Consider the following 17,851-nt stretch of genomic DNA (forward strand, 5'->3'; position numbering starts at 1 on the left):
TAAGTATGCACTCTTGATTTGTGGATGATGAATTTAAAAATATCAGAGTACCAAATGTGTAATTGAATTACAAAGATAAAACTTTCCAAGTCCCTGTTTTACTAGTGGTAATGAGTCAAAATGCATGAATCTATATAAATGTCTTAGATATTATCTCAGTCAACATATTCACAGTACCCAGGTGAAGCCCATGTCATTACATCAGAGGTGATATTTGGCTTGGCCATACCAGTACACAGTACTGAGCTATTTTTGTACAGGCTGGAAAATGGACACTGCTCTTACAAAACAAGCCCCACCTTTATCCACAAGCCCTCCGATGACCCAGCCACTAAAAGATTAGCCTTCTAGCTTCTAGGTTATTCAACCATGTACTAACTACATCCATGTTATGAATATGAACATGAAAATTCACGGAAGTGATATTCCCAATGTGGCAGGGCCAGCCTCCCACTATAGAGCTACACTCCCGACTTCTCCTTACACTGCAACATTGACAAACAAGGCTTCTTCTAGTTACTCAACAATGGCACACAAAAAATGGCAAACTCATGAGAGAGAGAGAAGACTAATTTGGAGACAGGTACCAGGATCTCATTCTTGTAATTTCAGCTACCCAGTGGACTTTGATCTAAGGATTGCCTGGGCAGAAAAGTCCATGAGCCTCTATCAAAAAGCCAGAGGGGAGCTGTGGCTCAAGTCATCAAGTGCCATCCTTGAGCAAAAAAGCTAAGGGAAGCTCTCAGGCCTTAAGCTCAAGCCCCCATACTCTCGAGTGTGCACATGCACACACACAAATTGAGTAGGAACATTTCAGGCTCTTATGCTGTTTCTAGTAGCAAAGGAATCATGGGGAACTTAAAAACACAGCTCTAGGAAAACAAAGCCACTTTCTAGTTTTCCTTTTTTTAGACAAGGTAAGGATAATCTCCAGAAAACTGTCATATTTCAACTCACACACATCCCTCCCCCACCAAGTCCTGGAATTCCCAATGTCTCCCAGAATAAGGTATGCAGTTATACACCAGGCCACACCTTGTATGTTCACTCTCTCCACAAGCTGCACATCAATATGTACATGTACTCTCCATTGATTTTAGATGCAATTTTAGCATCTCTGAAATCCTAGCCTGGTGATGAAGCCTGTCTTAAAATATACCTGCTGTAATGGCAATAAATTTACTATTTCAATTATGACTAAAGAGGTAGCATATGCCTCTCAAAGGAATAGTTACTCAATTTTCTTCAAGAAGAGACTAATTTTCCAGAAGAGATTTTTAATTAAAATAGAAAATTGGCGGGGCTGGGAAGGTGGCTCAGTGGTAGAGCGCTTGCCTTGCATGCATGAGGCCCTGGGTTCGATTCCTCAGCACCACATCAGCAAAAAGAAAAAAGCCAGAAGAGGCGCTGTGGTTCAAGTGGTAGAGTGCTAGCCTTGAACTGAAGAGCTGAGGGACATCGCCCAGTCCCAGAGTTCAGGCCCACGACCAGACCCCAAAAAAATAAAAATAGACAATTGGCTAAGCTTTGTTACCATTCTGAAATGGCCAACTTTCTTTTTCTTTTAAAAGTTCACTTTCATTAATGCAAAGAATAGGTACCAGATCAGGGCAAAATAAACTGCATCTGAAGTCCAATATCTGAATAAAATAGCAAAGAAAGCTAGTTATGAGTGGTCTAAAGCCCCCTTCCTCATCTGAAATAGTATCTCACACGTTGTTGTGAGAATAAACATTAGCTATTATTTCTAATATAGTAAATAAAAATCAGTGGTTTTGCAGCTTAAAGTCCAATTTAAGTAACTCTAGAATAAGCATGTTCACATATGGATATAGTAAGGCTTAAAGAGATAAAACTTTTTGCTATGTATGTGAGCTTTATGTGTTGACATAGGGGAAAAGGAGAAAAGAAAGTTGCTGGAGAACATTCATTTTTCACTTTAAATATTTCTGTATCATTTGAACTCAGGGTCTCACACTTCCTAAGCCACTCCCCCAAGTTCTTCTTTGCATTAATGTTTACCTTGATGCTCCAGGGGCTGGGAAGGTGGCTCAGTGGTAGAGCGCTTGCCTTGCATGCTTGAGGCCCTGGGTTCGATTCCTCAGCACCACATAAAGAAAAAAGCCGGAAGTGGCGCTGTGGCTCAAGTGGTAGAGCACTAGCCTTGAGCTGAAGAGCTGAGGGACAGCGCCCAGGCCCAGAGTTCAGGCCTCATGACCGGACCAAAAAAAAAACAAAAATACCTTGATGCCCTATTTTTTTTAGTGGAAATATTTGCCTTTACCATCAAATAAAATTATAATTAGTCATTTAATAACTACATTGCAAAACTGAAATACTTACAGTTAACCCTACATAGAGAAGTTTACACTTACAAGATGGATGATCGTTTTTAGATGACTGAGAACTGACATCCTCTTCTGGAAGTCTGACAAAAATGAATGTCTTATCTTGGATTGAGATGGGGATTGAAAGATTTTCAGACACATTTAGTTCAGCATCAAAGTTGGGAAATTGGCGTCTGGAGATTCTTGAATAAAGACAAATACATAAAGCAAAAGTGCTGTCATCCACAAATAAACCTTTATATATCATCTGGTCTAATGTCCTTATAATAATATCTGCTAATAGAAAACAAGCAGAGAGGATAGGCCACCATAAGCATGATAGTGAGTTTTATACTAGAATTGGAAGACCATGAAGTTATTGTCCTATACTTACTTACCAATCAATCTCTTGCTCCTAGCAAATTAAAAGAATCAGAAAAATAATAACAGATATACAATGCACCAAACTAAGAATGTGGCCTACTCAGCTCCAGATCACAAAAGAACTATGGAAGGTTAAGTATAATCTTAATTGTGCAGGTGAGCAATATGAGGCCTAGTCAAGTCTACTGAGTTCCCAAGGCCTCAAAGGTAGGAAGCAGAGAAACTGGGAGGCAGATCTGGACCCATTTGGTTACATATTCCTTTTTTCTCCCCCCATGCTAGTACTGGGGCTTGAATTCATGGGCTTGCACTCTCACTTGGCTTTTTCACTCAAAGCTGGTATTCTACTGTGTAAGCCACACCTCCATTTCCAGCTTTTTGTTGGATGATTGGAACAGAGTCTCATGGACTTTTTAGCCTTGTCTGGTTTCAAATTGAGATCTTCAGATCGTACCCTACTGAGAAGCTAGGTTTACAGGTGTGAGCCATCAGCGCCATATCAGTTTAAATTAACTTACACTAGTTGAGAACCTTCCCATATGCTTCTCTTTCCTCTATCTATTGTATATCTATTCCCATCTTCCCAATTGAAGCAAGCATCCACATTTCTTTGCATTCCCCTATTCTTTCATTCTTGTATTTTTCCAGATCAACAAATCCTATCAGAAAAGACACTGAGGTATAGGTACTTCATCATAACAAAGCCTTCCTTAGGTTAGCTGAAAGAGGATCCACTGACTCTCAATACACACCTAACAGCGGCCTGCTGACAGAGGTGGATTCCCTTCTGTGCCACATTCAGTCTTGCCCAGACTAGAGCTGAAAGGGCAAAAAGCACAAGGAGTGAGGCTGTTCTTGATGGAAGTATCATAGGTTTAATTTGTGGGGATCTAGGAAGCATAGCAATTTCTTGTTCTGCTTCTGACCTAAGACATGCAGCATCTTAGGAGCTTTTCCTGGTATGTCACAGGGATCCTTCAATCAGTCATACAAGGGGATGGTGATAAATAAGAAATGATGACAGGAGCAAAGCCTGGACCAAACGATACTGATAGGCATGCATGTCATGTATGAGAACCATGGCGGAAACCTCTTTAAACAATTACCATGCACTTCAACAGAAAAATAACAAGGAGTTAAAGTATGTCTTGTCTGGTGTACAAGTCTGCTGGGAAGGGGGGCAGACGAACAGACTGGGGGGGGTGGGGAAGGGTGAATGAATACTTTATTATATGTGTGACAATGGAACAAGGAAATCTGATGAGATTTGTTTGGAAAAGGGAAGAAGAGAGGGAGAATCATAGAAGGGATGGCTGACCACAAAACACTATATATGTAAATAGACCTGTTAAAATGAAACCGCCTTGTACAACTAATTGAGGCCAATTAAAAAAGAATTCTTGAGTTTCTCACAAAACTTTCTAAGAAATCTAATATGCTTTAAATTCTTCTATGTTGTATAGACTTTAAAATGACCAATCATCTACTAAAATTGAAGCAGCCTTTGGGTAGAAGCAGAATTTTTTTCCAAGTGTTATCAGAAAAGAACATTATGCATCCAACTCCATTATTTTTCTTAATGTCTTAATAAAAATAGGCACTCACATATAATGAGAGCAAAGGAGGATAATTCTTAGGAGAGGAACACAAAGGCACAATATGCTTATGTGCATCTGATTGTATAAAATAATATTTATCAAAATGAACTCCATGGAATGGAGGGGTTTTTTTTTCCTTCATTGCTGTTTTTGTTTTCTTTTCTTTTTGTCTTGTTTAATTGGTCTTTGGAAGGGCAAATGGGGTGGGAGAGGGGAGAAGGGGGGGGACCAGACACAGAAATGGAAGGGCAAAGGGTGAACAAATGTATCAGTGGTACTCACTAGACACTATGTTGAAAATGAGCTATACAACTTATAGATAGGGATGGGAGGGAAAAACGGAGAGAGCAAGGGAAGGGGTGACACTGTCCAAAAAGAAATGTACTCTTTACCTGATTTATGTAACTGTAACTCCTCCGTGTGTGTGTGTGTGTGTGTGTGTGTGTGTAGAGACAGAGAGATAGACAGTGTGTGTGTGTGTGTGTGTGTGTGTGTGTGTGTGTGTGTGTGTGTGTGTGTGTGTGTGTGTGTAGAGACAGAGAGATAGACAGATTTTTTTCTTTTTTTTTTTTTGCCAGTCCTGGGGCTTGAACTCAGGGCCTGGGCACTGTTCCTAAGCTTCTTTTGCTCAAGGCAAGTGCTCTACCACTTGAGCCACAGCACCACTTCCACTTTTTTTGTTGTTTATGTGGTACTGAGGAATCAAACCTAGGGCTTCGTGCATGCGTGGCAAGGACTCTACCACTAAGCCACATTCCCAGCCCAATTTAAAAAAAGTTTTAAAAAGAGAAATAACCCATTTAAAAAAAAAGAGTAAATATATTTTACTGAGTCATTCTAAAACAAGCATTTATCCTTATTTTACCTTTTATTTCTAACATAACAGAGAAAACTGAAAAATACTAGTTACATACTGTGCCGCATTGTCCACAATTAGCTGTGATTCTGCCCTGTGGTTTGTCTTCAGCTCAATAGCACACTTTCTTGCCTTAAGAGTCTCAAAAAGATCTTTCAGCAAGTTACCAGGTTCAATACTTGGTAACTGTCTAATATCACCTAAAAAAAAAAAAATTAAATAGATACGGTAGATTTAGGGTGCAATTCTAAAATTTAGAAATTATTTTTACTTCTTCCAAATGATGCATGCTACCTTCAGAACTCGAGAGAGAGGGAGCAGGGAGGAGGAGGGGGAGGGGGAAGGCCCTTATATCATTACTTAAGAACACTAAATATTTTTATTTTATTTTATTTTGTCGGTCGTGGGGCCTGAACTCGGGGCCTGGGCACTGTCCCTCAGCTCTTCAGCTCAAGGCTAGCACTCTACCACTTGAGCCACAGCGCCACTTCTGGCTTTTTCTGCTGAGGAATCGAATCCAGGGTGTCAGGCATGCAAGACAAGCAATCTGAGCCACCTTCCCAGCCCAGAACACTAAATATTTTTAAAACATTTAACAAAAGCAACCTCCAAGTTCAATAATGTAAACTATACGAAAAGATATGAGAGCCAGGCGTCAATGGCTCACGCCTGTAATCTAAGCTACTCAGGAAGCTGAGATTTAAGGATTATAGTTCAAAGACAACCAGATCAAGAAAGTCCATGAGATGTTTATCTCCAATAAATGACTTAGAAAAAGCTGGAAGTGGTGCTGAGGTTCAAGTGATAGATCACTAGCTCTAGGACAGTCCCTAGGCCCTGAGGTTAAGCCCCAGGAACAGCAAAAAAGAAAAAGAAAAAAAGAGATGTAAAGACATAATAAAGTAACAAAATCTGAACTAAACTTCTCTAACCGTATGTAAACCCTGTAAGATATGGATTTTAGCCAATATGTAAAAACAGGCCTTAGATACATAGTATTTAGGTAAGTATGACATCTTGCCTATTACCCTACCAGGAAATGGAAAAAACTATGACTCTAAAAAATAAACACACGAAATATAAACTAAATGTATTTGATACTAACTACAATGTATTGCTCTATTTAAAAAAAATTTGTTGAAGCCACCCCTGGTGGCTCATGCCTGTAATCCTAGCTACTTAGGAGGCTGAAATCTTCTAATTACAGTTCATAGCCAGCCGAGGTAAAAAAAAAAAAAGTACATGGGACTCTTTATCTCCAACTAACTACCAAAAAGCCAGAAGTAGAGCTGCGGCTCAAGGGGCAGAACAATAGCTTTGAGCACAAAAGCTCGGGAACAATGCTCAGGCCTTGAGTTCAAGTCCCAAGACTGGCACAAAAAAAAAATCTTTAAAACAAACAAGAAATCTTAGAGTTAAGAAAAATATACACTAGGCAGAAACAGGGAGAATGTGTAAACCATTAATAGAATCAGATGCTTATCAACTATCCCCAAATACCTATAAAACAGTACTTATATAGAATTGGACTCTTGATTTTTCTTTTTCTTTTTCCAGTCCTGGGACTTGAACTCAGGGCCTGAGCACTGTCCCAGAGCTTCTTTTGTTCAAGGCTAGCACTCTATTGCTCGAGCCACAGCATCACTTACGGCTTTTTTTGTTTATGCAGTACTAAGGAATCGAACCCAGGGTTTCATGCATGCCAAGCAAGCATTCTACCACTAAGCCACATTCTCAGCCCTGGAATTTGACTCTTAAGTTATAACTTATTTTCTTCATTAAATCAGATAGTATACAGATCCACTATCAACCAACAGAATAGAATTAAACTTCACCAGACTGGAGGGACTTAGAAGTCTGGTGAGTCTAATTTGAGCTATTAACCGCAAATCATGAGAGAAGAGAGAAAGAGAGAGAAAGTGTGTGTGTGTGTGTGTGTGTGTGTGTGTGTGTGTGTGTGTGTGTTTGTCAGTCTGGTGAGTCTAATTTGAGCTATTAACTGCAAATCATAAGAGAGAGAGAGAGAGAGAGAGAGAGTGTGTGTGTGTGTGTTTGCCAGTCCTGGGGCTTGCATTTAGGGCATAGGTGCTGTCCCCGAGCAATTTTGCTCAAGGTTAGGCTTCAGACTTTTGGGTAGTTAATTAGAGATGTGTCTCACAGAGGGCTGGGAAGGTGGCTCAGTGGTAGAATCCTTGCTTCCCATGCATGAAGCCCTGGGTTCGATTCCTCAGCACCACACAAACAGAAAAAGCTGGAAGTGGCTCTGTGGCTCAAGTAGTAGGGCACTAACCTTTAGCTTAAGAGCTGAGGGACAGCTCTTCTGAGTTCAGACCCCACGACCGACAAAAAAAAAAAAAAATAGTGGCACTGTGGCTCAAGTGGTAGAGCACTTACCTTGAGCTGAAGAGCTGAGGGACAGCTCCCAGGCCCAGAGTTCAAGCCCCACAACTGACCAAAACAAAAAATTAAGGATTTGGCTCAAGTGGTAGAGCGCTCGCCTTGAGCTGAAGAGCTGAGAGACAGCCCAGGTCCAGAGTTCAAGCCCCACAACTGACCAAAAAAAAAAAAAAAGTCTCACAGACTTCACTGCACATCCTGGCTTCAAACCGTGATCCTCAGATCTCAGCCTCCTGAGAAACTAGGCTCACCAAGCAGTGGGTCATCTTTACTATTTGAATAGCCATCATTTAACTAAGTAGGAACAACCCTTCCCAATGTTATTTCATTGCTCAAGTCTTTTACTACATTGACCAAAACAAAGACCAACCCAAACTGACTAGGAGAGTGGCTGAATTGAACTCTGTGTAGCTGTGACATGACATCCAAAAAATGTTTTTTCATCTTTAGCAAATGGTACCATGAACTGATGTCACCAACCCACAATGCTTGAAAACCATGAACCGCATCAATATTTTAACTTACCAAGCAGAATAAGCTTAGAAAGTTTGGAGTGCTCACACAATAATTTTAAAACCGATTTGAAGATTCCTACAGATACCAAACTCCCTTCATCCACAACCAGAACTCTAACTGAAGAAAATTTCCATGGCATATCCTTGTTCACCAGCTTTTTGTCCCATAAATAGAAGCTGTAATTGACCTGTAAGTAAAGTATGCATATCTAAAGTCAGATTTAAAGGCATTAACAGCAAGGCAAGTTATTCTAAAACAAAACTCCTATAGGAGTAAGGAAAGGAGAAAAACAAAAGAAAAAGGGAGGACAGGAGGGAAGAAGGAAGGGAGTAAAAAAGGGAGAGAGGGTGCAAGGAAGGAGGAGGAAAGGAGGGAGAGAGAGAGAAGAAGGAAGGAAGGAAGGAAGGAAGGAAGGAAGGAAGGAAGGAAGGAAGGAAGGAAGGAAGGAAGGAAGGAAGGAAGGAAGGAAGGAAGAAGGAAGGAAGGAAGGAAGGAAGGGAGGAAGGAAGGGAGGAAAGAAGGAAGGAAGGAAGGAAGGAAGGAAATATTAAGATACTACCAATTGATCCGAGTTGAGCAGGCTATGAAACTCAGTAATAACTGCTCTCTGATGGCTCTCCTCATTCAATCCTTCAGACTAATCAGGCATGAAGAAATAAAATCATAAACTCATCAGAATCCTTCCACTGAGAAGCTACCTTGACCTTCTCCAGGTCTCTTCTCATTCCTCTGGGAAAGGTAATGAATGGCAAGTAATTTTGAGGTGTCTGCTGGCTCTGTGATCCCATGTAAGCTCAAACCTGCTCCTCCTTCCTTGTTTAGGAGCCTAAGGCACCCTAGCAAAGCAAGTTCAAGGTGTATCACCAGGTGTGCAAAATCTATGATGAGTGAAGAAATTAGGACAGGGCAACAAACTAGGAGGTCAGAAATTTCAATTTATATCTTAGTTCTAGCTCTTACCAAGCTCTTGAGCAATCTGTTAAAACCTCAAACTTCGGTTAGCTCTTCTATAAAGGGGAAGATGGCTTCACCTGCCTGCTTCATGGCTCATCAAGAATTTAGTCAAACAATGCCAAAATATTTCACCTGAATTCTGTGTCTAAACCAAGTTGATTTTCCAATTATTTTGAAATACAGATTTCATTGCAGCTGAGGCCACCCCTAAACTCTACACTCTATGATAATTCTCCCTAATTCCTTTTGAAAGGCTTTCCCCCTAAATCAAAAACTCTTCTCCTCACCTGAGCTTCTATGACTTTCAGAGCTCTTCAGAACTCTTCCCACTACCTGGTCCTTTTATATATAAAATGATACATCAGGGCTAGAACAAAGTCTCCGTCTCTTTCCAACTTTAATCTCCAAGACTCTTCCTGGGAACCAGTGGTTCATGCCTGTAATCTGAGCTACTCAGGAGGCTGAGACCTGAGGGTCATGGTTGGAAGCCAGCTGGGACACTATAGTCTGTGAGACTTATCTCCAGTAAACTAGCAAAAAGAAAGAAGTGGAGGTGGGGCACAAGTGGTGGAATACTAGCCTTGAGCAGAAAAAAAAAAGCCAACTGAGAACGTGAGACCCTGAGTTCAAGCCCCAACAACAGCATAAACAAATAAACTCCAACTCAATTAAAGCCAATACTATTTTAAAGTATATTGACACATTTGAAGTTTTTGTTACATGACTATCTGCCAGGCACTATTCTAGAACAAGATAAAGTCCTCACCTCCAAGAAGCTTTCATTCATAAAAAATAGATATATCGATCTATTCCTTCCAGCTCCAGTGACATGCAGAATACCATCTGTGGGCTATGACATGTTTGTAACCAGTGCCTAAGAGAAACAGACAGAGTGCCAGGATCTGAACTAATTACATTACTAAGCATATTTCATTCACCTGACATTGTCTTTATCCTATGACTTTCTCAGTGACTGAAGAGGTGTACTGACTGACTTATGGCACTGGCTCCATTCTCACAAAAACACCAAGTTTACCCAATGTCTGCTTTGAATAACACTGATTTACATAATGAGCTACTATAGGGTAGGAAGCCTATATTAATTAACTGTTATTAACTGTATAATTAACTGTTAACTATGGAAGATATGTTACAAGATCTATGTCTGACACCACAAATCACACTGAGCTGTACTGTGATGTGTAAGCAAGACAGCTACAAAGTATCCCAAAGATGAGAAGTGTATACTGTGCAGATACTGTGGATCAAGGATGATCCACATTCCCAACTGGTATAGAGTAGAATATTTTGAATTGAAATACCTTTTTGTTAATTAATTTAAAAGTATTTTAAAAGGAGAAAAAAAAATAAGACAAATTTTTCATCTATAGATATATACTGTCACAGCCTTTACCTGACATAGCGTATAAGCAGGAAGACCGGTTTTCTCTCTCAGTAAGCCAGTTGCTTTCCCTGTAGGTGCTGTGAGCAACACCTCAATAGCCTTGTCCATCGACAGCTTACTTTGCTCAGTAAAGGTAACCCAGTCTTCTGGAACATCCTGGTCTTGTTCAAAATCTTCACATGCCTTTTCCACTTCTCTTTCTTCCAGCTGCTGTAAGCACTTAAAAAGCTGGCTGACAATCGTGGTTTTCCCACAGCCACCTTTCCCACTGATGACTGTCACAGCATTGGCGCAAATCATTTCCAAAGCTGCCACCTGGTCCTGATCTAATTCCATTTCATTGACTCCTGCATCAATTTCATTTTCACAACTCCAAATAAAGTCATCAGCATCCTGCGAGTTTAGAATATCTGTGGAATTTTCCAATCTTGTTTCACCAGGTTTACTTTCTTCAAGCACATCCTCATCTCTTGCCTCCTCTGGTTTGGTGGTACAGAGAGATGCCAACACTTTCTTAACATCCACACATAAGTGCCACGGAGGTCTCTGTATCAGGCTACATATGGAAAAAGCAATGCCCTTTTCAGCCTGGTAAAGGTCATAAAGAAAGACACAGCCCCTCTCATATGTCACCACACCAATATCCTTCAGAAATTTCAGAGACTGCCAGGCATCCTGAAAAGACATTTGCTCTGCCAATTCTGAAGTTAAGTCGGCTTCTTCAACATACGTGTGCCCGTACTCTCTACATATCTGCTTCAGCTTGGAATAGATGACCAATGCATTCTTCTCCAGATCACTCATCAACTGCAGAAGAGATGGGCACTGACAGTAGGCTGTCCAACTGGCCTCACAGCGCAAAAGCTTCAGGTCTCTGTAGGTAATCTTTAGGAAAACAAAGTTCCAGGTTGCTTCATAAGAGTTACAAATAGTAATGCATGCTATTAGAATTCGTTAAAATAGGGCTGGGAAAGTGGCTTAGCGGTAGAGTGCTTGCCTAGGATGCATAAATCCCTGGGTTCAATTCCTTAGTACCACATAAACAGAAAAGGCTGGAAGTGGTGCTATAGTTCAAGTGGTAGAGTGCTAGCCTTGAGCCAAAAGCAGCTCAGGGACAGTGCCAAGGTCCTGAGTTCAACCGCAGGACTGGCAAAAAAGAAAAAACAAAGTTAAAATATTATTTGATAATGATTATTAGCCCCAGAAAAATACATACTTCAACTAAATTTAGAAGAAAAATTATATATCTAAAGTATCATTACTTTTTTTTTAATTAACTGAACTGTCATTGGAAATCTACATAACTTTTTTTTGTCCTAGACTGGGATTCAAACTCAGTATCTGATGCTTGCTTTTGCACACTGGCTGGCACTCTGATCTGAGCCATACCATACAGAAGAAAAATTATACCTAAAGCATCACTAAATATTTTTAATTACTAATCTGTGATTAGAGATCTGAGGAACATTTTTTCTGGTTCTAGACTGGGATCCAAACTCAGTATCTGATGGTTACTAACACGCAACATTGGCTGACACTATGATCTAAGCCACACCTCCAACCCCAAGATCTGTATAACTTTTAATTAAAATTGTAATTTATTAAAAAATATAATTTATAAAAGCATTGTACATAGTCTTCTTGTTTTATTTATTTTTTTTATTTTTTGCCAATCCTGGGGCTTGAATTCAGGGCCTGGGCACTGTCCCTGAGCCTCTCTGTGCTCAAGGCTAGCACTCTACCACTTGAGCCACAGCACCACTTGCGACTTTTTCTGTTTATGTGGTACTGAGGAATCCAATCTAGGGCTTTGTGCATGCCAGGTAAGCACTCTACAACAAAGACACATTTCTAGCCCGTGCTGTTTCATTTTGTGTCAATACTGATAATTGGACTCAGGGCCTGGGCACCATCTCTTGGCTTTTTCACTTGCGGCTTGTGCTTTACCAGCTGATCCACAGCTCCACATTCAGGTTTTTTTGTTTGTTTGTTTGTTTTGGCAGAAACACTTTTTTTTTTTAAGTCCTGGGGCTTGAACTCTGAGCCTGAGTACTGTCCCTGAACTTCTTTTGCTCAAGGCCAGCACTACTCTACCACTTGAGCCACAGTGCCACTTTCAAAATCTTTCTTTTTTTTTTTTTTTTTGGTAGGTCATGGGCTTGAACTCTGGCCTGAGCTTTTCAGCTCAAAGGTAGTGTTCTACCACTTTGAGCCACAGCACCAGCACTACATTCACAGCTGTCTGGTAGTTAACTGAATATAAGCATTTCATGGACTTTCCTGCCTAAGCCAGCTTCAAACCATGATCCTTAGATCTCAGCCTCCTGAGTAGCTATGATTACAAATATGAACCACTGATTACTTACTTATTTATGTATTATGTATGTTGGTCGGTTGGTTGTGGGTCTTGAATTCAGGGCCCAGGCACTGTCCCTAAGCTCTTTTGCTCAAGGCTAGTGCCCTACCACTTTGAGCCACAGCTCCACTTCCAGTTTTTAGAAGTTATTTGAAGATAAGACTCTCCCAGGGACTTTACTGCCCCAGCTGGCTTCAACCCGAGATTCTCAGATCTCAGCCTCCTGAGTAGCTAATATTACAGACAGGTGTGAGCTATCTGAACCTGGCTGATAACTTTTTAACAAAAAGGTAAGTTTTTATTCTCTTCCAACATCTTGGAACTCTACCTCTCTTCTCTACCATATAAATACACAATGATAATATAAGTTTCTGAGTTTTTCAAAGTCCACTGAAATTATAGACCTGTGACACAAGGACTAACTTTGTTATTCTCATACTTCTCAGAATTTCTTAATTGTATATTGACTTGGAAAACTACCTTAAAATGAAGTACTATCAAGACTGAACTCCAAGTGGCTGGTGGCTCACACCTGTAATCCTAGCTACTCAGAAGGCTGAGATTTGAGGACATTTGAAGCCAGTCAGAACAGAAAAGTCCCTGAGACTCATCTCCAAGTAACCAGTAAAAAGACAGAACTGAAGATGTGGATCAAGTAGTAGAACACCAGCCTGAGTTTAAAAAAAAAAAGTCAATGCGAGTATGATACCCTGAGCTCAAGCCTCAGTACTGGCCCAAAAGGAAAAAGAAGAAGAAAACTGATTCCAACACCAATGAAGCCTCAAAGTTATTTTTCTACTCTTGGTCTCAATAATAACAGAAATGGACTCATTTATAAATGATGTTATTATACCAACTACAAATCAAACAATATCATGAAATCCTCAAGAATGATGGGAGTTTTCAATAGTTAATATTGTAAAGTGGGAAACTACACTGCACAGGAGAATAGATTGCCAAACTCATTAGGCCTTGTCTTCAATGAAAGCTACATTCAAGCTGAAGTAACAGTTTTGTTACAAAAAAAATCTGTCATATTCAATTATATAATTAAATCAATACTAATCATCTAAATGTCACACACTTTGTGATCTTGCTTTTCATTCATAATTTTTTTTTTTTTTTTTTTTTTATGTATTTTGTAGGTCATGGGCCTGAACTCTGGGTCTGGGCACTTTTTCTCAGCTCTTCAGCTCAAGACTAGCTCCCTACCTCTGGAGTCACAGCGCCACTTCCGTCTTTTTCTGCTTCTGTTCTGTTGAGGAATCGAACCCAGGGCCTCAGGCATGCAAGACAAGCACTCTTACCACCGAGCCACCTTCCCAGCCCCTCATTCATAAATTTATTGACTTTATAGAAGCCTAAGAGTTACAGACATATGAAGTTTTATGTGTACTTGTAAAATTCAAACAGAAATCAACACTAGGATCCACACAAAACATTTTCTATTGAAAGAAATGAAAAACTTATCAAATCTTCAAGACCTCGCCTTACAGAGAATTACTGAATGTTGAACAAAATGTCTTACTTACTTTACTAAATCCCAATTTCCATGGATCTGTACCTAAAATCTCTTCTATGGCTTCCAACACAGCTCCAGAACCCGAGTTTATGAGCTGTCTAAAGTGTCGTGGTAGAAGAATTGGAAGGAATTCCATTATTTTGGGAAACTGCAAAGCTCTCATTACATTTATAAACGGAACTGCAGGATAACAGAAAAGAACAAATTAAAACACAAATGGGCCTACAGAAGGATTTGAAGGACTTTCTCATTTAGCACAACTGGTTTAAGAAATCCAAATCAAATTCAAAAATGTACTTCAAGCAGCAAGAGAACTGATATAACAACTGTTGTTTGATACTGAGTTGGTACTGAGCTGTGTTTAATTTTAAAACTTTATGAACTAAAGCTACCAGTACAACATTGTTTATGTCAGCATTACTCACCACAACTAAGATATGGAACCAATCCAAATGCCCCTTGGTAGATTAGTGGATCAAGAAAATGTGGTATATATATATATATATATATATATATATATATATATATATATATATATATATATATATATGAATTCTATGCTTCCATCAGAAAGAATGACACCGCCACATTTGTTAGGAAGTGGAAAGACTTGGAAAAAAACATATTAAGTGAAGTAACCCAGTCCCAAAGAAATTTAGGTCCCATGGTTTCCCTTATTTGCAATAATTAGTATACATATAGGATAATCTTATCAGATGAGCTGAAAAGCTCAAAAGCCATGTACATATGACCACAAAGATGATGCTAAGTGAAATGAACCCTAAGATATGGACACAAGAAGTCTGTCTTTATTGTTACTGTTTTAAATGTACCATGTGATTTTATTTTTTGTTGTTGTTGTTGTTGTTTCCTTTGTATGTTCTTTCCTCTATGGCATATCCCTTGTTGTCACTGTACTTGATTTTGGTATCCTGCATCTTGTACATACATTTGTCTAATCTGGGGAGGGGAAGGGGAATAACAAAACACTGAAACAAGGACACAGGATGATCCATTGCAACAAGGATACCCACAAGACAGTATATTGGAAATGAACTTTACAACTTCGGAACTTGGGGAAGGGAGGGGGAGGAAAAGAAGGGATAGTGGGAAAACAACTAGGGAAGGGATAATAATGATCCACAACTAATGTACTCATTGCCTTACTCATGTAACTGTAATCCCTTGTACATCATATTTACAATAAAATTTTTAAAAACTTTAGATCTTTAAATGTATAAATAATTACTACTTGTTTCTTTTGTTTGTAACACAACCAGAATAAAAATTTTAACTCAGGTAAACTTAAAACTAAGCACAAAACATAACTTATACATTAATTTCTATAACCATTTACCCAAATTAATTACAATTCTTTCATTCTCACTTGATACAATGGCTCATGCCTATAATCCCAACTACTGAGGATAGCAATGTAAAGCCGGCCCAGGGAGGAAAGTATATAAGATTCTTACCTCCAGTAATAAGCAACAAATCAAGTGGAGCTCTGTGTCAAAAAGCTAAGGGACAGTGCCCAGGTCCTGAGTTTAAGCCCAATTATTTACACAAAAAAAAATATATATATAATAATAAATCTTCCATTCTCAAGGTCATATTTGATGTGCCAGAATTTTACACATATATATGTAAATGTCTAGATAAAAAGTATTTTAAGTCATTATGAATTAAAATCTTTCCAAAATGGATTACTCCTAGCCTTGCACCTCTCCTCTGCTTTAAAAAGATTAAACTCTGTGTGTATATGTGTATACGCATGCATGCACACGCGCTCTTAAGGCCTGAACTCAGAGCCTGGGTACTCTCTCTCCCTGAGCTTTTTCCATCAAGGCTAGGATTCTACCACTTGAGTCATAGCTGCACTTCCTGTTTTGTTTTGGTTTTTTGGTGGGGGGGGAGTGTTGAGGGGAGGCTGTTAATTGAAGAATCTCAAACTTTCTTGCTAGGCTGGCTTCAAACCATGATCCTCAGCTCTTAGCCTCCTGAGCAGCCAGGATTACAAGCATGAGCCACTGCCATCCAGCTTGAACTTTTCCTTAATGATTCACGTTGCTTTCTAACACAAAGTCAGAGTAACAGCATCACATCTAAAATCCAGAAAAGCACTGAAAAGATCTTAAGATACCATACACAATTACTTCACACTACGAACTCAAAAGCAACATTGATATCTTTTCTTCAAACCAATTTCAAAAAGGAACACAGGACTAGCATCCCTTATTTGAAATGCTTGACAGGAGAAATCCTTCAGATTTTCTATTTTTTCACAATCTGGAATAGCTACACAAACATAATACCCTGGGGATGAGATCCAAGTCTAAACATGAAATCCATTATGTCTCATACACACCTCTGACTCACAGCCTGAGCATAATCTTAGACAATTTTTTTAATAATTCTATGCAGGAAGCAAAATATGTGGGCCTCAGTCAGAAAGCATCACTTTGTGATACCATAACCGTACTCAGCTTTGGAGCACTTTAGATCTTCAGAGTAGAGATGTTCAACATTAATATTAATATTTTAAACACAATCATAAAGCATCTTAATTACACTAAAATTCAATTTAAAAAAAAATCCTACTTACGCTGCTTTTCCACAGGAAGACTAATCTTATCCTCTGATGCCAAATCTTCTTGCTCATTCCTCGCAGACTTTTTTGTATCCTTCCTTTGGATTTCTCTGTAGAAAGTTCTTAATGTGTCCGGAAGATTTTCAAAGTTCAGGTGTTTATAGCTTGATACGTGCTTTATCCAAGCTAAAAACTTACTTATGGTCTCAACGGGGACCTCACACTCTTTCAGAAAGAGGGAGCAGATACTTTTTTGATTTGGTGGTGACATGTCAGACTGTAAAAAGTATGATGGGTGACCTTGAACTTGATAACTCTTGGATGCCACTGGCTTCACATGCACTTTCACTCGCCACCAAGGACCAGTTATTGGAAAACGTCCAAGCACTTCACATTGCTCTCCAGTGAGTTCATCGGGAATGGTAACTAGAGGGAAAAAAAGTTAATTAAAGGAACTCACAAACCTCTTTCCTGATGTTTTATTACCCATTCCTTTCTCCGTTCCCACCCCCCCCCCATCCTCCCACACAGCAGCCTATACAAATACTTCCTGGAATAGAATTGAAAACCCAGAAATGAACCTACAGACCTATAGCCATCTAATCTTCAATAAGGAAGCTAAAAAAAAAAAAAATAGAATGGAAGAAAGACAGTCTCTTCAGTAAATGGTGCTGGCAAAATTGGTTAACTACTTGTAGAAAACTAAAGCTCGATCCTTATATATCACCCTGCACCAGAATCAACTCCAAATGGATCAAAGACCTCAGAGTCAAAGCAGACACTCTGAAAACATTACAGGATGGAATAGGAGAAACCCTAGGTCTCCTTGGCACAGGCCAAAATTTTCTTAATAGAGACCTAAAAACACAAGAAATCAAAGAAAGGTTGGACAAATGGGATTGCATGAAATTGCAGAGCTTCTGCATGGCAAAGGACATAGCTAGCA

General features: G+C 39.4%; 1 protein-coding gene across 1 annotated transcript in view; it reads right to left on the reverse strand.

Annotated features, from left to right (window-relative positions):
- The window catches only part of Helb (DNA helicase B), a 30,331-nt gene that overhangs the window by 9,375 nt on the left and 3,105 nt on the right, over window positions 1–17,851 (reverse strand). Inside the window, exons 2-7 of the mRNA XM_042699142.1 lie at window positions 16,921–17,331; window positions 14,326–14,495; window positions 10,447–11,322; window positions 8,088–8,265; window positions 5,224–5,365; window positions 2,376–2,530 (exon numbers count right to left, since the gene is read on the reverse strand). Of these exons, the coding sequence (XP_042555076.1) occupies window positions 2,376–2,530; window positions 5,224–5,365; window positions 8,088–8,265; window positions 10,447–11,322; window positions 14,326–14,495; window positions 16,921–17,331 (1,932 nt within the window). The remainder of the gene's footprint in view (window positions 1–2,375; window positions 2,531–5,223; window positions 5,366–8,087; window positions 8,266–10,446; window positions 11,323–14,325; window positions 14,496–16,920; window positions 17,332–17,851) is intronic.

This window comes from Dipodomys spectabilis, unplaced genomic scaffold (assembly GCF_019054845.1).
Source record: "Dipodomys spectabilis isolate Male_0828 unplaced genomic scaffold, ASM1905484v1 ptg000234l, whole genome shotgun sequence".
Lineage (NCBI taxonomy): Eukaryota > Metazoa > Chordata > Mammalia > Rodentia > Heteromyidae > Dipodomys > Dipodomys spectabilis.